The sequence below is a fragment of the Pan troglodytes genome, chromosome 6, assembly GCF_028858775.2.
Source record: "Pan troglodytes isolate AG18354 chromosome 6, NHGRI_mPanTro3-v2.0_pri, whole genome shotgun sequence".
Taxonomy (NCBI): Eukaryota; Metazoa; Chordata; class Mammalia; order Primates; family Hominidae; genus Pan; species Pan troglodytes.
The window spans coordinates 118,565,625-118,589,107 of NC_072404.2; the positions used below are offsets into that span (position 1 = coordinate 118,565,625).

A 23,483-nucleotide genomic window follows, 5' to 3' on the forward strand; every position below is an offset into this window, starting at 1 on the left:
CTGAGTTGTCATCTATGGCAGACGGAGAGGAAGAAATACCCTCCCACTCCACCTTCTGTCTTTTTGGCTGTGAAGTAAATGAGCATAACAAGGAAAAATCAGATATTTTCCTGTCACTGTATGGAAGTCTCCATTTAGCCTACTACACAGATTAGAAAAAGGTATTCCCCTGACTTGACAGAGCCCCATTATACATGGCTTGATGAGTGGACCACAAGCTGGATTTAAGCTTTCACTTATCCTCTCAATTGGTCACCTTTGTGCAGTGCACAAACTATACAACTGTATATGGCAGACCTCAATATAAGCACTAGTTCCACTAATACTACAAAACTTCATACAGCTTTTAATATGTGGTAACCATGAGATAACTCATAAGAGTAGTTAAAAGGAGAATAACTAACCTGCACAATGTGCACATGTACCCTAAAACTTAAAGTATAATAATAAAAAAATAAATAAAATTAAAAAAAAAGAATAAGACAGATTGAAAAGAAGATCAAAGAAGAGGCATCTAAAAGTGAGACAGGGGTTTGTGGCAGTTATCTTAGAAGGATAAGTTGCCAAATGTAGGCTCTCTGTCAGGAACCCAATACAAACACCAGAACAAAGAAAGACACAAGAAAAGATTAAAAGGGCAGCTATTTTTAATAGCTTGGGAAAAATGGCTATAACTGGGGAGGGGCAAGGGAGAGTAAAGAAAGGGAGTGATTACCTTGAGCTCCTATGTGGAAAAAGTCAGTTGGGGATTACTTTTAAAATTCTAATTAAACTGGCTTGGCAGTTTAATGAGGCACTGTCACCTACACCCTTTGAAAGCTATAGACCAAATATCTTACTTAAAGCTTATAAAGATTTACCTTAATGAAGGTTAATTAGAAAAAAAGTGGCTATCAAATAAGAAATGAAACAAGCTCAGGAGTCATAAGAAAATTTAAATAAATCATAGTGAAGAACTTGTGCCAGAGTAAGTTTCCAAATATCAAAAATAATCTTTGATTTACAAATTTAGTTACAGAAAATGTTATAGACTTATTCTCTGGAAAGATATTTAAAAATATCTATCTGCTTGAGGTAGTTCTGAATAAAGACAGGAAGAAAAGAGGGTAAGCTAAAAAGAAAATTTTAGAGTATTTAAAAGTAGGATGTATACTATCTCTGTGAGATGATTTAGTGAAGAAAATAGAATATCCAAGATTTTAACTCTTCTGCCAATGCCCTGTTTTACAGAATTAGAGGAGACAGCACTGATTGCAGTGACAGAAGCGGTGCCAGTTAACTCCCCACCATCAAAAGTATCTTCTGCTGTAGCCTGGCACAAGGTGTGAAATTTCATTTTTAAAGATTTACTTCTTTGATTTGTCATTGTTATGGTTAAAATGCTATAACGCTGTCTGAGGGTTAAAGGACATAACTTGTGAAAAATCATTAATTTCCTGGTGCTAATTTAAATTCTTTGATAATTATCTGGGAGGGGCTTAAAAGGAGTACAAAATTGCCTTTTGGAAGGGTTTAATTGATTGACATTGCAATAGTCTGCTCAAAGTCTGTGAGAGTATGAATGCCTATTTGTAAATCTGTCATACATACATACACACATATATCAGAAATGACAATAATTATATATAGTATACACAAATGTGTCTGTGAGTATGTTTGTATAAAACTAGCATATAACCAAATACCTACACACCTGGTACGGTATTGTATTTGATCCACTGTAAAAGTTCTTCCTGAGGCAAATCATTAAATTCTCCTGTTATGCTCCATTGATTACAGAGGTTTGCATAACCTTGTATTGACATCACTGTTAGAATGCCAAAGATAACATTCTCTCTGCGAACTCTGCGAAAAAGCCAGCCAAAGAGCTGAAACAAAAGAAACAATTTATTTCTAGTTCTTATATGAAGAGTACTGTAGGGTCAACAATAAATTCTCACCTTGTTATTCAAACCAATGTGAATTACCCTTTGATATCAGCACACATGTATACAGAATTATCATCTCCGATTGTTTCTAAAGCAACAAATATATTGGCATTACAGGGCCCAGGTGAAAACGGAACTTTCTCTTCCCTGGGAAGAATTAAGGAAGATATACCTGATCCTTCTAGTACTAATTTACTACTAAGGATTAAAATAAACAAATCACAACTGTGAAACATCTTAGAACTAAATCCTTTCATCCTTGGCTGCCTTTTGTGGACATGGTTAGTAGACAGGGAAGCCCTATTAGCATGATATATATAGATTCTTCTCAGGAAAACAGGCATTATGATATTTTAAGGCTATACACTCATAATAAAAACTAAGTAAGGTGTTTGTAGAAGTACCTTAGGCCCAATATTCTAGCAATTTATCTAGTTCTTTTGTATGTTAGATAACAGTGATAGAACCCCAGAATTTCTTATAGATTCTTCGAGCCAAACAGAACCATATTAGAGCAATTACTCTGCATCTACTCTGGTATTGGATGAGTATTTCAGGGTACTTTTGGTGAACCAGGAAACTTTTTTTTTTTTTTTTTTTTGAGACAGAGTCTCACTCTGTCTCCCAGGCTGTAATGCAGTGGTGCGACCTCAGCTCACTTCAACCTCCACTTCCCGGGTTCAAGCAATATTCCTGCCTCAGCCTCCTGAGTAGCTGGGATTACAGGCACACATCACCATGCCCGGCTAATTTTTGTATTTTAATAGAGACAGGGTTTCACCATGTTGGCCAGGCTGATCTTGAACTCCTGACCTCAAGTGATCTGCCCACCTCGGCCTTCCAAAGTGCTGGGATTTCAGGTGTGAGCCACTGTGCCTGGCCACCAGGAAACTCTTTTTTTTTCTTTTTCTTTTTTTGAGACAGTCTCACTCTGTCACCCAGGTTAGAGTGCTGTGGTGCGATCTTGGCTGACTGCAGCCTCTGCCTCCCAGGTTCAAGCGATTCTCCTGCCTCAGCCTCCCAAGTAGCTGGAATTACAGGCACTCGCCACCACACCCGGCTAATTTTTGTATTTTTAGTAGAGATGGAGTTTCACCATGTTGGCCGGGCTGGTCTCGAACTCCTGGCCTCAAGTGATCTGCCCATCTCGGCCTCCCAAAGTGCTGGGATTACAGGTGTGAGCCACTGTGCCAGGCACTCTTACACAAACCTGAACTCTAAAAGGTTATGTTCATGGACAGGATATAACAGAGGGGAAATGTTTGCCTAATCACTTGTTATAGAAATATCAATTAAAATCCAGAAATACTTTTCAAAGCCACTTGAAATTGCTTTTCTTGCTTATAGCGAATCACGAAGTAATATTTTAAATCATTTAACTTAGTTAAGTTAAAAACACTTAGTGTGTTTATATTTTGAATTAGTCAGCAAAGCCACGGTAACTACTAAGTATAGCTGCTATAGTTTTTATAGTATTGTTATACAAGAATGAATCCCTTACCCAACGAGAGCATATCAAGGAAGCCATAACACACATGTGTGGTGTCAAAAACAGCTTTAGCCTCAAAATTAAAATGGCAAGGGCAGTAAATGCTAACAACTGCAATGTGTGAAAAGCCAGCTATAAAAACACAAATAAGACAAAATCACATTCTTACTTTTCATATTTTTAAATTAATGAAGTACATTAAAACTATATTATTCATTAAGACAAGGATCTTCTAACTTAGTAATAAGCCTATCAGTATTCATTCAACAATAATTTATCGAATGTCTACTATGTTCCAGGTACTCTTCAGGGTGCTTCAGATACAGCAGTGAGCAATTTCTGTCCTTGTATTACATTTAACTACATTTAGTAATGAAAGACAGACAATACATAGAAATAGCAAATAAATAAATCCATTACATAGTCTACTGTAAGGCAATAAGTGCAGTTGGCAAGAAAATGGAGCAGGCAGAGGAGCCAGGGAGAGGAGGAGGTGGTTTGAGGAGGCGGAGGACCAACACAGTGGGCCTCACTGTAAAGTGACAAAGTTACTAATGAATCCCTGATCCAAAAATCTGAAATCTACAATGCTCCAAAATCTGAAACTTTTGAGTACCAATATGATGTTCAAAGGTTATGCTAAAACAAATGCTCATTGAAGCATTTTGGATTTTGGATTTTCAGGTTAGGGATGCTCAACTAGTAACTACATTGTAAATATTCCAAAATTCAATAAAATCTGAAATCTGAAACGCCTCTAGTCCTAAGCATTTTGGATAAGGGATACTCAACATGTGTCATAAACTATCTCTATTAAGTTCAAATTCAGTTACCCACTCCTGTAAAGTTGACCTTTACCTCAAGACCCACTTAAAGTTCTATCAAATAGGAAATACTTCCAGCCCACACTGATCTTTTCCTTTGTATGCCACAAAATAATTTTACACAACATAAAATGTTGTCTTATTTGTCTCCTTTGTAAAATTACACATACTGAAGGGCAGGAACATGACTTTAGTATCTTTTGTATCCTTCAACACTTCTGAGCTTGTCACTGACTGACCAGCAAATCTACGTGGTGGCAGATGGCCACCAGTCACAGGGCCAAGGGTGCCTGCCCCAATGGACTGTAGCTGATTAGCTCAGCAGGCTAGAAACCAAATGCTTGTTATTGTTAAATGAATGCAATTTAATTTAATTCTGTACTACAGTCATAAATCAGCCTTCTAGCTTTTAAATCCTTATTACTATTCAAAAGTAAGAGCAGATGAAAGAGTGAGAAGGATCAGCAGAAATTTATCACCAATGCTGAACAACTCACTACTGATGGTGCATCAGCAGCAAGGTTATACCTTTGTCAATTACCCTCAAACTAGAATTTAATACACAAGTCTACCAGAGATTAAAATGAAAGCTTTACCTCACTGTGTTCAAGGAGCTGTTTTCTAGAATAAAACAAAAATATTATCTATTTACTGAAGGTCTTTTATACTATGAATACATAAAAATAAGCTTCATTTGTTTGATCTTGGATTTTTAAAATGTGACTATCTCTAAACTACTTAGGAACATACATAAAAATAAAAATATCACATAATAGTACAAAAATTACGACAATTTAAAAGTCATAATTTATAGTCATCCTATTCAAGATATGTCAAAAATTTGTTCTTTGGTTAAGACAAAATAGATTTTACAGATCCCTGGAGATTGTACCTCTCATTAATAAATGAATAGGATGACCTTCTATTCAACCTATATATACAGTGTATACAATACTTTAGATGACCACTGAAACTTTTGAGTTATTTTCATTTTTCACAATTACAAATAACACGGACACTCATGCATAAAACTTTGTAAGCATCTCTGAATATTTCCTTAGCATAAATTTCCAGAAGAAAAATTATTGGGTAAAACATAAATATTTTTAGTTTCAGAAAAGTTGTCTCTTTACAAAATATTTATAGTACACCTACTGTATTCTAGGCACTGTGCAATGAAATGAATACCACAGTCCCTGCTTATCCTCTGATCCTCACTTTCCACAGTTTCAGTTACCTGTAGTCAACTGCAGTCCAAAAATATTAAACGAAAAGTTCCAGGAAATAAACAATTCCTAAGTTTTAAATTGTGCACCATACTGAACAGTGAAATCTCAAGTCACCCTGCTTCATCCTACCTGGGACATGACTCACCCCTTTGTCCAGCATATCCATGCTGTATACGTCACCGGCCTGTTAGTCATGTAGTTACCATCTTAGTTATCAGATGGACTCTGGTGGTATCTCAGTGCTTGTTTTCAAGTAACCCTTTTCTGACTTAATAATGGCCCCAAAGTTCAAGAGGAGTGATGCTGGCAGTTGAGATATGCCAAAGAGAAGCTGTAAAGTGCTTTCTTTAAGAGAAAAGGTGAAAGTTCTCAAAAGAAAAAACATCATATGCTGAGGTTGCTAAGATCTATGGTAAGAACAAATCTACCCATTAAATTGTGAAGAAGAAGAAAAAATTAACGTTAGTTTTGCTGTTGCATCTAAAACTGCAAAAGTTATGGCCACAGTCCATGATGAGTGCTTAGTTAAGACGGAAAAGGCATTAAATCTGTGGGTGGAAGACGTGAACAGAAATGTGTTCCGATGGTGGAAATCACGTGTGTTACTCTCTGCAGTTTCAAGCATCCACTGGGGGTCTTGGGATGTGTCGCCCTGCAGATAAGGGCAACTGCTGTGCAGCATGAACAGTATGGAGACAATACTTTTCTTCATGGAGTTTATATTAGAGTAAGACAAGAGGTAGGAGACTGCCTATTTTATTGTTCTCTTGAAAAGACTGGGTATTTTACTTTTATGAAAGGCTTTATAGCCTGCAGGGGCATTCTAATATGGATTTTGGGGGTGAAGAGAGAAATAGGCGTGGAAAGTAAGTTCAGGGGTTCAGAGACCCATAGGTTTTTTAAAAGAGAAGTCAGGGGAAGGTCTCTTAAGGTAGTAGTGGAGTCCATATTATTCTATGTCCCTTGTAGCTCCTACCCTTTGTATGCAGTAGTTTTTTTTTTAAATCGAAGACAGGGGAAGGTCTCTTAAGGTAATAGTAGAGACCAAATTATTCTATCTCCCTCGTAGCTCCTTCCCTGTGTATGCAGTTAGCGGAGTGGGGTTTCCCCACTTGTCCCGAAATCTAGGCACAACAGATTCCTGTAGTGAGCTGCATGCAAGGAAGAAGCCTGGTAGGTAAGTAATTATTATAATCACCAAGAACCCTGAAAGTAACTACTGATACTTTATTTAAATCAAGTAGCTAATTAAAAATGTGAATATACAACCAAATCCCAAGACACAAATATCATGAAAAGGAAACATCAAAATAAATAAGCAAAAAACTTGACCTCTCATGAAACAGCTAATGCAAATGAAAACTCCAATTATTGTTTTCACAGAAGTTTAAGAGGATAATGCACCCATATAATTAAAATAAGCTCCAGTGAAAAGGAGTTTTCAGAAATTCTAAGAAAAATATATTTGCCTAATTTAAAGCCTCAAAAGAAAGCTGAAGAGCAAAATGTACACAGCTGAAGTTGACAGTATTAAAGACTCAGTGATGATATTCTCTGAGAACACAGAAAGAAAAGAAATAGATAATATGATAAAAGCAATAATAGAAATTCAAAAAAGAGAGGCTAAAGTGAAAGAATAAGAGAACAACAACACACACACATCACCCCTCCAAACCTTATGTATTTCCAGAGAGAAAAACTATATAGGAATTTTCGTCTGTAATCCTCAATGCTAGAACGCAAAGAAGCAATGTCAAAAAAATGTTGAATGAAACCCACAAATATCTATTAACCAATCTATCAATCAAATATGAGGGCAAAATAAAGCCATTTTTCAGGTAAGAAAGCACCCAGAAAGCATGCCAATTCTACATGTCAAGGAAAAATAAATCAGTAAAATTTGAAGTCAAGTCCAAAGATTGCTGGTGTCTTTAATGTAAATGTTTAGAGACTTCTTAAAACATAACAGATAAGACAACAATCTAGAAAGTAAATTTCAGCATAACCTGGAAGGAGAGGGTGTCTAGGCAAGGACAAGTAGAAATATTCCAACAGCTCAGCGCTGAAGCAAGCAGGTCTCTAGGTACAGAGCCTGAGTATGAGTTCTGCCTCCACTACTCACTAGCTGTGTGCCTTTCAGAAAATTACTTACCTTCTTACTGGTTTCCTCATCTGTAAATAATGGGAATAACTGACTCCCTTCTCACAAGGTGACTGTGAGGATTTATTGAGTTAATACTGGTAAGAAGCTTAAAATACTGTCAGACACACAGGAAATAATAACTGTTAGCTACTATCATTGGTGGTAACAGGTTTTAGATGCTGATGAATTCTTAATATCAAGATGAATATATTTGCTAATAATTTAAGAGAAACCACCAGGAAATATAGAAATGGGATATAGCTAACAATTCAGCAAGTATCAAGAAAATAATTTTTGAAAAGCATGATGAATAGAAAACATAAAATCAGATGGCAGGGAGAAGTACAAACACAGCAGTTATCACAGTTAATATGAAAATGGGTTAAATTCACCAATTAGAAAACGAGTATTAGAGGAATTTGAATAGAAAAAATCTAACAATGAGAAATATACCTAAACCAAAATGTCACAAAAATGTTAAAAAAAAAAAGCATAAATAAAGGTAAACCAGGAAAATCTATAAAAAAGAAAGCAGATGTGGCAATATTAATTTTATACAAAGAAAAATTTACAGCAAAAAACCACTAAGTAAAGCAAAGAATATCCTTTATAATAAAAGTACAATCCTATAATAATCATGCAATGAACAACAGCACTATCTATATAAAGCAAACACTATTAAAATTACAAGACAATTTTGAAAAATTCATTTTTAATGTTGTATGTGAAGATAGCATTCTAAGAAAACAGATAAAGTAGAAAAATAAGTTGATGTACTAGACCATTTAGAATAGCACTATTAATAACATGATATAACATGTAACTTTGAACTTCCCCTAAATAAGAAATGAACATTTAAAAAAATCCTCACAGAGCATTTACTAAAACTGAACATCCATCTCAATAAATAGCAAGTTAATTTTAAAGGCAAAATATACAACAGAAGAAACTAGTTAGACACTTTTAAAAATTATTATTATTATTATTATTATTGAGATGGAGCCTCGCACTGTTGCCAGGCTGGAGTGCAGTGGCAATCTTGGCTCACTGCAACCTCCGACTCCTGGGTTCCAGCGATTCTCCTGCCTCAGCCTCCCGAGTGCTGGGATTACAGGTGCGTGCCACCACACCCAGCTAATTTGTGTATTTTTAGTGGAGACGGGGTTTCACCATGTTGGCCAGGATGGTCTCGATCTCCTGACCTCGTGATCCGCCCGCCTTGGCCTCCCAAAGTGCTGGGATTATAGGCATGAGCCACCGCACCCGGCCTAAAACTAGTTAGACATTTTAAGACATTCTTCTAAGTGATTTTGGATTAAATGATCAAAACTCAAATCACAGACTACACAGAAATCAACATTAATGGTAATGCTACACACATCATGGGATACAGTGTGCGTTTTCTTCAGAGAAAAAGTTATAACTTTAAATGTATTTACTAGGACACAATAATGACTGATAATAAATGATGTGAACTTTAGACACAGAAAAACAAAAGTGCACCAAAAGAAAAACTAAGGACATAAACATATAAGCAGAGATTAATAAAATGGAGAACAACCTTCATAAATATAAGGAATAAAACCAAAAGCTGGTTTTATGAAAAATCCAAAAAAGAATGACCTTGTTATGGACTAATGCAGCTGGTGACTTTCAGTTGAAGCCAATGTTCATTTACCACTTTGAAAATCCTGAGGCCTTTTTTCAGAATTATGCTAAATCTACTCTGCCTCTACTCTACAAATGGAACAACAAAGCCTGGATGACAGCACATCTGTCACAGCATGATTTACTGAATATTTTAAACCCACTCTTGAGACCTACTTCCCAGAAAAAAAGATTCCTTTCAAAATATTATTGCTCATTGACAATGTGGCTGGTCACCCAAGAGCTCTGATAGAGATGGACAAGGAGATTAAAGTTGCAGGAAAGCAGGCTGGATCAAGGAGTCATTTCAACTTTCAAGTCTTGTTATCTAAGAAATATATTTCATAAGGCTATAGCTGTCATAGATAGTGATTCCTCTGATGGATTTGGGTAAATTGAAAATCTTCTGGAAATGATTCACCATTCTAGATGCCATTAAGGATATTTGTGATTCGTGGATGGAGGTCAAAATACTGACATCAATAAGAGATGGGAAGCAGTTGATTCCAACTTATTTTCTACTTTATCTGTCATTTTCTTAGAATGCTTTCTTCTCATATAACATTAAAAATGACTCCAACCCTCATGGGTGACATTGAGGGGTCCAAGACTTCAGCAGAGGAAGTCATTCCAGATGTGGTGGAAACAGCAAGAGAACTTGAATTAGAAGTAGAGCCTGAAGACATGACTGAATTGCTGCAATCTCATGATAAAACTTTAATGGATGAGGAGTTGCTTCTTATGGATAAGCAAAGAGAGTGGTTTCTTGAGATAGAATCTACTCCTGGTGAACATGCTGTGAACATTGTTGAAGTGAAAACAAAGGATTCAGAAGATGACATAAATTTGGTTGATAAAGCATGGCAGGGTTTGAGAGGACTGACTCCAATTTTGAAAGTATTTCTACTGTTGGTAAAATGCTATCAAACAGCATTGTATGCTACAGAGAAATTTTTCACGAAAGGAAGAGTCAATCAACGTGGCAAACTTCATTGTCTTATTTTAAGAAATTGCACGGCCACCTGATCAGTCTGAAGCTATCACCATTGAAGCAAGACCTTCTACCAGCAGAAAGACTACAACTCTAATGTACATGTCAGAATAGACATTATCCAAAAAACAAAAGGTAGTAAGTGTTGGCAAGAATGTAGAGAAATTGAAATCCCTGCACAGGTGGAATTTCAAATGGTGCACCTGCTATGGAATACAGGATGGAGGTTCACCAAAAAAATCTTTAAAAAATTAAAAGTAGAACTACCATAAAATCCAGTAATCCCACTTCTAGGTATTTATCCAAAACAGTTGAAATCAAAATCTCAACAAGATACTAGCACTCTCATGTTCACTGCAGTGCTATTCATAGTAGTCAAGATGTGGAAACCGACTAAATGTCCATCAACAGACGAATAATGAAAATGCGGCATACAAAAACAATGGAATATTGTTCAGCCTAAAAAAAAAAGTAGGAAATTCTTCAATGTGAGACAGCATGGATGAACCTGAAGGGCATTATGCTAACTGAAGTAAGCCAACCCCACAAGATATATAATGCAAAATTCCACTTACATGAGGTATCTAAAATAGTCAAAGTCATAGAGTGAAAGAGTGGAATGGTGTCACCAGGGGCTGAGACAAGGGGAAATGGAGAGTTACTAGTCAACAGGCTTAAAGCTTCAGTTAAGCCAGATGAATAAGTTTGAGAGATCGACTATAGAATGTTATACTTATAGTCCACAATACTGTATTATACAATTAAAAAATCGTTAAGAGGGTAGATCACATGTTAAGCATTCTTACCAAATTTTAAAAACAAGTGTAGTTATTAATAAGGAGAAAAAATATATAATAATCCCCAAAATATTTTTAAAGCCATTTTTTAAAAATTTAACATTCATTTTTTACTGCTTTATTGAGTTACAATTCACACATTATACACTTTCAACATCTATCTTTAATTTAATTTTTAAAATTATCCTGGTTTATATAAACCAAAAGGAAACTTTCTTTTTTTCTTTTTTTTCTTTTTTTTTTTTTTTTGAGATGGAGTCTCACTCTGTCTCCCAGGCTGGAGTGCGGTGACACAATCTCAGCTCACTGAAACCTCTGCCTCCCGGGTTCATGCCATTCTCCTGCCTCAGCCTACAGAGTAGCTGGGACTACAGGCGCCCACCACAACGCCCAGCTAAGTTTTTGTATTTTTAGTAGAGATGGGGTTTCACCATGTTAGCCAGGATGGCCTCAATCTCCTGACCTCGTGATCCACCCACCTTGGCCTCCCAAAATGCTGGTATTACAGGCATGAGCCACCGCGCCTGGCCAAGGAAACTTTCTTAATGAAATAAAGGCTATCTATTATATACTAACAGCAAATGAAACAGTGAGACACTAAAGGCATTCTTCACTTTAGAGTCAGAAACAAAATAAGGGCAAGCCCATCATCACTGCAATTCAAAATTGTTCTGGAAGTTGTAGCTAATACACAAGACAAGAAAGTAAAGAAGTATAAATATTAGAAAGTTATTACTATTTGTAGATTATATGATAACCTGCCTAGAAAATCCAGAGCATCAATGGAAAAACTATTAGAACCAGAAAGAAAGTTTGGTAACATGGCTAGATAAAAACGTGTTGCAAAAAAAAAAAAAAAAAAAAGTAAAGCAGCTTTCCTATAAACCAAAAGATCAATATAACAGACAATCTAAAACAGACTCAAGTACAATGAGAATTGATAAGTGATAAAAGCTGACATTTGGAAAAAAGATTTATGCAATACTGTGTTGGGACAATACCTCACTAGAGGGGGAAAGGTAGACTCCTCTATGTCACTATATCACAAAATTAATGCAAGAGTAATAAATAACCTATATGTAAATAGAAACTTATGAAAGAAAATATGAAAAAAATATTTTCATGTTTTTGGTGTAGGGAAGTGTTTCTAAGCAACATATGAACCCAGAAAAAATATACAACTGTGATTGTACAGAAATTTTGAAGTTCTACAAAGCAGAGACAATAAATGAACTATAAGTTGACATTTTGGAAGAAACTGTGTAATACACATAAGAGACAAAATGTTACGTCTATGGAAAAAGCAAAAACATAACACATAGCCGGGCACAGTGGCTCATGCCTGCAATCCCAGCACTTTGGGAGGCCCAAGTGGCTGGATCACTTGAGGTCAGGAGTTCGAGACCAGCCTGGCCAACATGGCAAAACCCTGTCTTTACTAAGAATACAAAAATTAGCTGAGTGTGATGACGGGTGCCTGTTATCCCAGCTACTCCAGAGGCTGGGGCAGAATTGCTTGAACCCCGGAGGCAGAGGTTGCAGTGAGCCGAGACTGTGCCACTGCATACACAGCAGCGAGACGAAAAGAAAAAAAAACCCACAAAACAACTTTTAAAGGTCAAAAAGAAACATAGTAAACAAACACATGAAAAGCTGCAAAACTCCACTAACATAGAATTTATACAATAAAATGAATTGTTTTTACCTATCAGAAAAAATTAAAAGCTTGATAACGATATTGGTGGAGTTGCAGAGAAATGGACACTCTCATCATTATAATTTCTCAGTTTTAACAAATTCTAAAATATGCAGGCCTCATAATCAGCAGTCCAAATTCAAATATTTTATACTATAGAAATACTTAGAATAAGTGTACCAAGATACACGAACCAGGATGTTCAATCCTCAAAACATTGGTTTTTTTATGACAAAAGTTATATATAATCTAAACTTTCATTGATATGGGAAAGGCAGTCATGCATGATGGTCAACAATAAAATCCTAAGACCATTATAAAATATAATGAAGATCAAGGAAGAGGCCCAAGACACACTATTAAATACAAGTAACAAGTTGCAGAATAAGTAGAATACAATTCTATTTTTTAAAAATATTGTGTTTCTATATGTGTTTTCTAAAATAAAACATACAAAGCTACTTACAATCAGCACTCAGGGGAGCAGATCTAAGAGAGGGGAGTATTCCCTCTCTTTTTGATACACTGGTTTTTCAGAATGTATTACTACTAGCCTCTGCTATTATTATTTTTGAGATTTAACCCAGAACCCTCTGCCCATACACAACAGGCCTGTCACTTTCAAATATGTAATCAATACATAGACTTCCATATTCTGAGTAATTATCTTCCATCCACTGATCCCTCCGAGTCTGTCACTTCCACATTACACCCTCTGCAACATATGAAGACAGTTGCCACATACTCTTCAATCTTCTATTATCCAGTTAAATATTCCAAGACCCTTCATGCACTCCTTATGGGAACAGTGTCCAGGGTTCTCCATTCATTCTTTTTAGAATGCCAAGACACATTTCCCTGGGCTCCATCTGTCCGGAACAATGTAGAATGGGTCTATTATCCCCTTTATTTTGGAAACAATTTCAACAGATGCACCTAAGAGCTTAATTAGCTCTTCTGACAACCATACACAGCTGTTTATTAAAAATACAAGCATGGAGTATGGAGTTCATAGAAATTCTTTCTACTATCTTCACAATTTTTCTATAAATCTAAAACTATTCTATAAAGTAGAAGTCACAAAATAAAATCAAATATTCTATTTACAAATATAAAATGTAACTTGAAAATTACTATTAGGTACTATGCTCACTACCTGGGTACAATATACCCATGTAACAAGCCTATACATGTGCCCCCTGCATCTAAAATAAAAGTTGAACACTAAAAAACATGTCATTTGAGATCATATTTCCCTCAGAAGGAAATTTTCTTCACAATTTACTTCTTGAGCCTTGTAGCGATTTACTTATGTGTGACTGATATGATATATTTTGCTGGCATCTGCTTATGCTAGTGACATTACTAAAACCATCCAAAAATGTTATACAATAAATAGTTTTAACAATAAGTTTAGAAGAAAATTCATAAATATTCAGGAACACAAATAATTTTACCCCCTCTGAAAGTTAAAAAAAGAAAGAAAAAGAAAACCCTGACCAACATGGTGAAACCCCCTCTCTACAAAAAAATACAAAAATTAGCTGGGCATGGTGATGCACACCTGTAGTCCCAGCTGCTTGGCAGAGCTAAGATGAGATGATCACATGAGCCCAGGATGTACAGGCTGCAGTGAGCAGAGATCATGCCACTGCACTCCAGCCTGGGTGACAGAGCAAGACTCTGTGAAAAGAAAAGAGAAGAGAAGGGAAGACAAGAGAAGAGAAAAGAAAAAAGAAAAGAGAAAAGAAAAGAAAAAACAAGAGAAGAGAAGAGGAAAGACAAGACAAGACAGAGAGAGAGAGAAGGAAGGAAGGCAGGAAGGAAGGAAGGGAGGAAGGGAGGGAGGGAGGAATTCCAAAAATTGCCAAGATTCAATGCCATCCCCATCAAGCTACCAATGACTTTCTTCACAGAATTGGAAAAAACTAAAGTTCATATGGAACCAAAAAAGAGCCCGCATCGCCAAGTCAATCCTAAGCCAAAAGGACAAAGCTGGAGGCATCATGCTACCTGACTTCAAACTATACTACAAGGCTACAGTAACCAAAACAGTATGGTACTGGTACCAAAACTGAGATATAGATCAATGGAACAGAACAGAGTCCTCAGAAATAATGCCACATATCTACAACTATCTGATCTTTGACAAACCTGAGAAAAACAAGTAATGGGGAAAGGATTCCCTATTTAATAAATGGTGCTGGGAAAACTGGCTAGCCATATGGAGAAAGCTGAAACTGGATCCCTTCCTTACACCTTATACAAAAATCAATTCAAGATGGATTAAAGACTTAAACGTTAGACCTAAAACCATAAAAACCATAGAAGAAAACCTAGGCATTACCATTCAGGACATAGGCATGGGCAAGGACTTCATGTCTAAAACACCAAAAGCAATGGCAACAAAAGCCAAAATTGATAAATGGGATCTAATTAAACTAAAGAGCTTCTGCATAGCAAAAGAAACTACCATCAGAGTGAACAGGCAACCTACAAAATGGGAGAACATTTTCACAACCTACTCATCTGACAAAGGGCTAATATCCAGAATCTACAATGAACTCAAACAAATTTACAAGAAAAAAACAACCCCATCAAAAAGTGGGCAAAGGACATGAACAGACACTTCTCAAAAGAAGACATTTATGCAGCCAAAAAACACATGAAAAAATCCTCACCATCACTGGCTGTCAGAGAAATGCAAATCAAAACCACAATGAGATACCATCACACACCAATTAGAATGGCAATCATTAAAAAGTCAGGAAACAACAGGTGCTGGAGAGGATGTGGAGAAATAGGAACACTTTTACATTGTTGGTGGGACTGTAAACTAGTTCAACCATTGTGGAAGTCAGTGTGGCGATTCCTCAGGGATCTAGAGCTAGAAATACCATTTGACCCAGCCATCCCATTACTGGGTATATACTCAAAGGACTATAAACCATGCTGCTATAAAGACATGCACACGTATGTTTATTGTGGCACTATTCACAATAGCAAAGACTTGGAACCAACCCAAATGTCCAACAATGATAGACTGGATTAAGAAAATGTAGCACATATACACCATTGAATACTATGCCGCCATAAAAAATGATGAGTTCATGTCCTTTGCAGGGACATGGATGAAATTGGAAATCATCATTCTCAGTAAACTATCGTAAGAACAAAAAACATATTCTCACTCATAGGTGGGAACTGAACAATGAGAACACATGGACACAGGAAGGGGAACATCACACTCTGGGGACTGTTGTGGGGTAGGGGGAGGGGGGACAGATAGCTTTAGGAGATATACCTAATGCTAAATGACAAGTTAATGGGTGCAACACACCAGCATGGCACATGCATACATATGTAACTAACCTGCAGATTGTGCACATGTACCCTAAAACTTAAAGTATAATAATAATAAAAAATAAAAATAAAAAAATAAATCTTTAGCTTACTGACTTTAAATTCTAATGATATATTATAATTTATCAATTTAAACTTTGAGTTAGTTCACAAATATAAATTTCTCCAAAACAAGTCCAAATACATATAAGAAATCTGTAAGAATAATATTTTTAAGGAAACATTTAAGTTTGGTTCATATCTCCTTTCTTAATCATAATGCTAAAGTTTAATGCATATTCATTTGAAAAATTAATGCTACAGTAAATTATTTAATAATGGAATACTGTATGTTTTAAAAACAATGATGATAGAATTACCTTAGATAAACCTTTGTAGCTAAAACACACGAAATATCACGAACAGTCTGTGAATAGAATCAAATCAATGAAACTTTTGTAAGGAATACTGCAATATTTAAAATGCTTTGATTCATTAATATAAACACTCCACCAAGGAAAGAAGTATTTTTTTAATGTTTAAGGGAGTCCTCAGGAACAGGATGGTCATACTATAGATGTCTTCCTTTTCTCCTTCCGAGAAGTGACTTCACATCATTGAAAATTAAATGACCTTCAGAAGTATCCTTGGGGTGAAAAATAAGCCACAACAGGACAAATAAAGACTGAGGGGTTTATAAGAAAGCAGAAAGGAAGGAGTGAAACTTGGCTGGCTGCAGGGATGAGAGAGAGAGAGAGAGAGAGAGAGAGAGAGAGAGAGAGAGTGTGTGTGTGTGTGTGTGTGTATGAAACTTGGCCAGCTACAGGGATTTGTGTGTGTGTGTGTGTGTGTGTATATGTGTGTATGAAACTTGGCTAGCTGTAGGGATGTTTGTATGTATGTATGTGCGTGTGCGTGTGTATGAAACTTGACTGGCTGCAGGGACATGTGTGTGCGTGTGTGTGTGTGTGTATGCACATGCCCCTGCTAGTGCACATGCATAGTTCAGGTTGTGGTGTGTCTGGAAACTAGTAATGTATTTATAAGTCTTGGATCTTAATTTTTTAAAATATAGCAGTTGCAGATCTAGCTATCAGTTTCTCTCACATTGCTGACTCTCCGCTGAATAGTTAATTCATGCATTGGCCCCTCTAAGTGGAGCCTTAGAAGAATAACTCGACATTTTGCCTTAATGGAAAAGAAACAGGCCAGTAGAGAAAATCTTCATTCTAAGCCAGCATGGGCCAAAAGGATGCAGGGCAGTAAACCTGCTCACATTTTACTCATTCCTCCTTATTTCCTTTATCCTGACTCTTTCCACGTGGTCCGCAGGGAACTGGATCGAGGGTGAAACAACAGAGATGTCGAGGGAGATACCTTTCTCACTCTTAAATTACTCACATCTCTGTGTAAACAAAGGAGTGAGAACTGTGGCAACTAAAACTACATAGAGAAGATATGCAATTTGACTGTAAATACAGAAAACTCCTTTCAACAAGAACACAACTGGTATGGTGGTAGGGAAATCGCATTATTGTTATCTGCTTAAAAGTATACAATAAATACATACTGGCTTAAGACTTCATAGCTTGTAAATAATATAAATAAAGATGGCTCAAGACTGCTTAAAAAAATACCCACTGTCTTTAACCATGCTTTTAGATAAACTCCACCCAGACCAAGAAAACCTACCAGTGGTATTTTAAAGATTATTTTTTTCATTGAGATGTTCTTTTCTTCTGTCATGAAAACAGTGAACATGTAGAAAAGTATTTTTTAATTAGCTATACAGATTTCTTCTACGCAGACTCACTCAAAATAGATCAAGACTTCACTGTGCTTTATATTTGAAAGATACTAACATTGTTGTCACTAGACTTTTCTTTCATAGCACCTATAAAAATTTTAATTCTTTAGACGTTTGTGGGATTATTTGCTTCATGTTTGCACCCCCACCCCCAATAATCCAGGATTGTAAGTTCCAAGACAGGAGCGGCCACGTTTTATTTGTCCGGGTGTACCTACAATGTTAATTTAGTCCTTGATACACAGTTGGTGACTGGTATATATCTTTTGAAAGAAAAAATAAGAATACCTTTTACCATGGCTTTTTATAAAAAGATCGATGATGAAAGATCTAAATAAAAAGCAAACTTTTAGAGAGAGGAAGAGTTCATCCTAAAAATAACATGGAATTCTGAGCAATTTGCATTATGATAGTCCTTATATTGATGCCAAAAACAAATAATAATTTGTTTAAAAATACCTTTTTAAAGATAAAACATGTAATCACCATAACAACTGGAAGCAATAATGTCTTTGTGTATATCAGCAGAGTCTGAAATATACCAAATTATTCAAAATAGTTACAATTTTTACATTAAATTAGTAAACATCTATGTCAAACTAAGTGCCATGATAACATTCCTTAAAAGTAAAAGGTTAAATTTCTTTGTCATCAGCAGAATATATATTTATTGTCTTCCATGCCTTAATGAAATAATTAAAATTATAAAAATAGTTATAAAAAGTATTCCAAAAATTTAATGAAAAATTTATTATTTTAATAAAACTAGAATTGCTATATCTATTTTTTCTTTTCTTTTTTTTATTTACATAATACTAAGTTTTAAAATGTGTGTTTACCGATCCCTGGGTCCTACATTGTAACTTTCTGTACTACACAGCTCCATTATTTTCATTAGTGAAACTAGAGCTAACAAGAAAGAAAGCTAACCAAAGTTAATGACTAAAACTATGCATAAGTACAGAAATAACATTGGCTAACTAATTCTGATGACCTGTTATTGTGATAAGGAGTAATTTACCATGTAACTAAATTATACATTTCTTAAAAGCAAGAAACCAGTTCATTTTCCTCTTTGTTGTGCTATAGCAAACTGCCTCATGGATAACTAGTGGTCAATAATAGTTTTTGAATGAATGGGATGACTGGTTGGATGGATAAGAGAAGAATGTAAAATTTTATTATTTACCACTAATTCAGAATTCATAATGATTACACAAGGAATAATCAATCCAGTAGCAACTTTGTTATGTTCTATGAAGAAAATTAAGCTACAAATAGAGGAAAGAGCCCTGGATTGAGAGTTCTAGAATCCATTAGAATCCATGTCCTGATCTTGGCTTGTGTGTGCTTTAGGCAAACCTTTTAAGCTTTTCTTTGTCTGCAAATGAAACAACTATATGGCATGGTCTCTAAGAGCGCTTCCTGATCTTGTGTTCCATGATTCTACAAAGAGGCCAATTTTTTTTTCTTTTTTTTTGATACAGAGTCTCACTCTGTCACCCAGGCTGGAGTGCATTGATGCGATCTCAGCTCACTGCAATCTCCGCCTCCAGGGTTCAAGCAATTCTCCTGTCTCAGCCTCCTACTCAGGCTGGGACTACAGGCATGCACCAACATGCCTGGTTAATTTTTGTATTTTTAGTAGAGATGGAGTTACCACCATGTTGGCCAGGCTGGTCTCAAACTCCTGACCTCAAGTGATCTACCCGTCTCAGCATCCCTAAGTGCTGGGATTACAGGGATGAACCACCACGCCCAGCCTGTATTTTAAAGCTTTATAACATGAACTTTTTAAAAAGAATAATACCTTGCATTTGTATAATTTAAAATGAATTTTTATATGTTCATTAAAACTCATCAGTAGCATACCTTTCTTGGTAACACCTTGTTAACAATGTTATAATATTTGGGGTGTTAACTGTAATAAAACTGAATTTCTTAAAAACAGAAACAAGAATTTAGACTTTTTCCTGAATGGTCCCATATTTCCAAGTGGCCTAGATTATTAAAAGTAATTGATTTGGAATAATAGTAATTATTATGGGTCATATAGTATGTTAAACACTCTTCTCAGATTATCTCATTTAACCATCATCAATAACTCTATAAGATAGAGGCTATCTTTTTTTTTTCAACAGACAAAAAAACAAGTGAGGAAGGTAGATTAGCAAAAGTTACAGTAAAAAAAATATAAAATAAGTTGACTGTTTCTGAGCAAAAATTTTGAGTTTCAGATTTTAAAAAAACCTAGAGCAAAAACTCATATAGTAGAGAAGGAAAAAAGAAACATTCATACCGCTTTTTCCATGAAGTCAAATTCGGGAGAACAGGTGTATTTTAAAGTATCAAAATCTGTATACCTTAAGATTCCGGCTGCTATAAGATCACTCAGGTGAATCTGGGAGAAAATAAAGTAAAATGAATTAAAATTACACAAATGATTATAGCCTTAGCCAGTAATACTTTATTGATGTAAGAATAACAAAGTTTATAGAACAGATAAATCCAATGTATTTAGACATCCCACTAAGAAAACAAAAAACTGACAGAAGGACTGTGTGGTAGATAGAGCTCCCTCTCCCCTCTCCCCTCTCCCCTCTCCCCTCCCCCCTCTCCCCTCTCCCCTCTCCCCTCTCCCCTCTTTCCACGGTCTCCCTCTGATGCCGAGCCGAAGCTGGACGGTACTGCTGCCATCTCAGCTCACTGCAACCTCCCTGCCCGATTCTCCTGCCTCAGCCTGCCGAGTGCCTGCGATTGCAGGCGTGCGCCGCCACGCCTGACTAGTTTTCATATTTTTTTGGTGGAGACGGGGTTTCGATGTGTCGGCTGGGCTGGTCTCCAGCTCCTAATCGCGAGTGATCCGCCAGCCTCGGCCTCCCGAGGTGCCGGGATTGCAGACGGAGTCTCGTTAACTCAGTGCTCAATGGCGCCCAGGCTGGAGTGCAGTGGCGTGATCTCGGCTCGCTACAACCACCTCCCAGCCGCCTGCCTTGGCCTCCCTAAGTGCCGAGATTGCAGCCTCTGCCTGGCAGCCACCCCGTCTGGGAAGTGAGGAGCGTCTCCGCCTGACTGCCCATCGTCTGGGATGTGAGGAGCCCCTCTGCCTGGCTGCCCAGTCTGGAAAGTGAGGAGCGTCTCTGCCCGGCCGCCATCCCATCTAGGAAGTGAGGAGCGCCTCTTCCCGGCCGCCATCACATCTGGGAAGTGAGGAGCGTCTCTGCCCGGCCGCCCATCGTCTGAGATGTGGGGAGCACCTCTGCCCTGCTGCCCCGTCCGGGATGTGAGGAGTGTCTCTGCCCGGCCGCCCTGTCTGAGAAGTGAGGAGACCCTCTGCCTGGCAACCGCCCCGTCTGAGAAGTGAGGAGCCCCTCCGCCCGGCAGCCACCCCGTCTGAGAAGTGAGGAGCGTCCTCCCTCCTCGTCCGGGAGGGAGGTGGGGGGGTCAGCCCCCCGCCTGGCCAGCCGCCCCGTCCGGGAGGCGAGGGGTGCCTCTGCCCGGCCGCCCCTACTGGGAAGTGAGGAGCCCCTCTGCCCGGCCAGCCGCCCCGTCCGGGAGGGAGGTGGGGGGGTCAGCCCCCCTCCCGGCCAGCCACCCCATCCGGGAGGGAGGTGGGGGGGTCAGCCCCCCGCCCAGCCAGCCGCCCCGTCCGGGAGGGAGGTGGGGGGATCAGACCCCGCCTGGCCAGCCGCCCCGTCCGGGAGGGAGGTGGGGGGATCATCCCCCTGCCCGGCCAGCCGCCCTGTCCAGGAGGTGGGGGGGGCGCCTCTGCCCGGCCGCCCCTACTGGGAAGTGAGGAGCCCCTCTGCCTGGCCAGCCGCTCTGTCTGGGAGGGAGGTGGGGGGGTCAGCCCCCGGCCCGGCCAGCCGCCCCGTCCGGGAGGGAGGTGGGGGGGTTAGCCCCCCGCCTGGCCAGCCGCCCCATCCGGGAGGTGAGGGGCGCCTCTGCCCGGCCGCCCCTTCTGGGAAGTGAGGAGCCCCTCTGCCCGGCCAGCCGCCCCGTCCGGGAGGGAGGTGGGGGGGTCAGCCCCCCGCCCGGCCAGCCGCCCCGTCCGGGAGGGAGGTGGGGGGGTCAGCCCCCCGCCCGGCCAGCCGCCCCGTCCGGGAGGGAGGTGGGGGGGTCAGCCCCCCGCCCGGCCAGCCGCCCCGTCCGGGAGGGAGGTGGGGGGGTCAGCCCCCCGCCCGGCCAGCCGCCCCGTCCGGGAGGGAGGTGGGGGGGTCAGCCCCCCGCCCGGCCAGCCGCCCCGTCCGGGAGGGAGGTGGGGGGGTCAGCCCCCCGCCCGGCCAGCCGCCCCGTCCGGGAGGGAGGTGGGGGGGTCAGCCCCCCGCCCGGCCAGCCGCCCCGTCCGGGAGGGAGGTGGGGGGGTCAGCCCCCCGCCCGGCCAGCCGCCCCGTCCGGGAGGGAGGTGGGGGGGTCAGCCCCCCGCCCGGCCAGCCGCCCCGTCCGGGAGGGAGGTGGGGGGGTCAGCCCCCCGCCCGGCCAGCCGCCCCGTCCGGGAGGGAGTGGGGGGGGTCAGCCCCCCGCCCGGCCAGCCGCCCCGTCCGGGAGGGAGGTGGGGGGGGTCAGCCCCCCGCCCGGCCAGCCGCCCCGTCCGGGAGGGAGGTGGGGGGGGTCAGCCCCCCGCCCGGCCAGCCGCCCCGTCCGGGAGGGAGGTGGGGGGGTCAGCCCCCCGCCCGGCCAGCCGCCCCGTCCGGGAGGGAGGTGGGGGGGTCAGCCCCCCGCCCGGCCAGCCGCCCCGTCCGGGAGGGAGGTGGGGGGATCAGCCCCCCGCCCGGCCAGCCGCCCTGTCCGGGAGGTGAGGGGCGCCTCTGCCCGGCCGCCCCTACCGGGAAGTGAGGAGCCCCTCTGCCCGGCCAGCCGCCCCCTCCGGGAGGGAGGTGGGGGGGTCAGCCCCCCGCCGGGCCAGCCGCCCCGTCGGGGAAGTGAGGGGCGCCTCTGCCCGGCCGCCCCTACTGGGAAGTGAGGAGCCCCTCTGCCCGGCCAGCCGCCCTGTCCGGGAGGGAGGTGGGGGGTCAGCCCCCCGCCCGGCCAGCCGCCCCGTCCGGGAGGGAGGTGGGGGGGGTCAGCCCCCCGCCCGGCCAGCCGCCCCGTCCGGGAGGTGAGGGGCGCTTCTGCCCGGCCGCCCCTACTGGGAAGTGAGGAGCTCCTCTGCCCGGCCACCACCCCATCTGGGAGGTGTACTCAACAGCTCATTGAGAACGGGCCATGAAGACACTGGCGGTTTTGTGGAATAGAAAGGGGGGAAAGGTGGGGAAAAGATTGAGAAATCGGATGGTTGCTGTGTCTGTGTAGAAAGAGGTAGACATGGGAGACTTTTCATTTTGTTCTGTACTAAGAAAAATTCTTCTGCCTTGGGATCCTGTTGATCTGTGACCTTACCCCCAACCCTGTGCTCTCTGAAACATGTGCTGTATCCACTCAGGGTTGAATGGATTAAGGGCGGTGCAAGATGTGCTTTGTTAAACAGATGCTTGAAGGCAGCATGTTCGTTAAGAGTCATCACCACTCCTTAATCTCAAGTACCCAGGGACACAAACACTGCGGAGGGCCGCAGGGTCCTCTGCCTAGGAAAACCAGAGAACTTTGTTCA

General features: G+C 40.4%; 1 protein-coding gene across 1 annotated transcript in view; it reads right to left on the minus strand.

The window, feature by feature from the left end:
• LOC463629 (probable C-mannosyltransferase DPY19L2) overlaps nucleotides 1-23,483 on the minus strand; it is a 112,183-nt gene that overhangs the window by 22,704 nt on the left and 65,996 nt on the right. Inside the window, 6 exon segments of the mRNA XM_054656220.2 lie at nucleotides 1,694-1,868; nucleotides 3,430-3,549; nucleotides 4,838-4,862; nucleotides 16,467-16,513; nucleotides 18,353-18,424; nucleotides 20,193-20,294. Of these exon segments, the coding sequence (XP_054512195.2) occupies nucleotides 1,694-1,868; nucleotides 3,430-3,549; nucleotides 4,838-4,862; nucleotides 16,467-16,513; nucleotides 18,353-18,424; nucleotides 20,193-20,294 (541 nt within the window).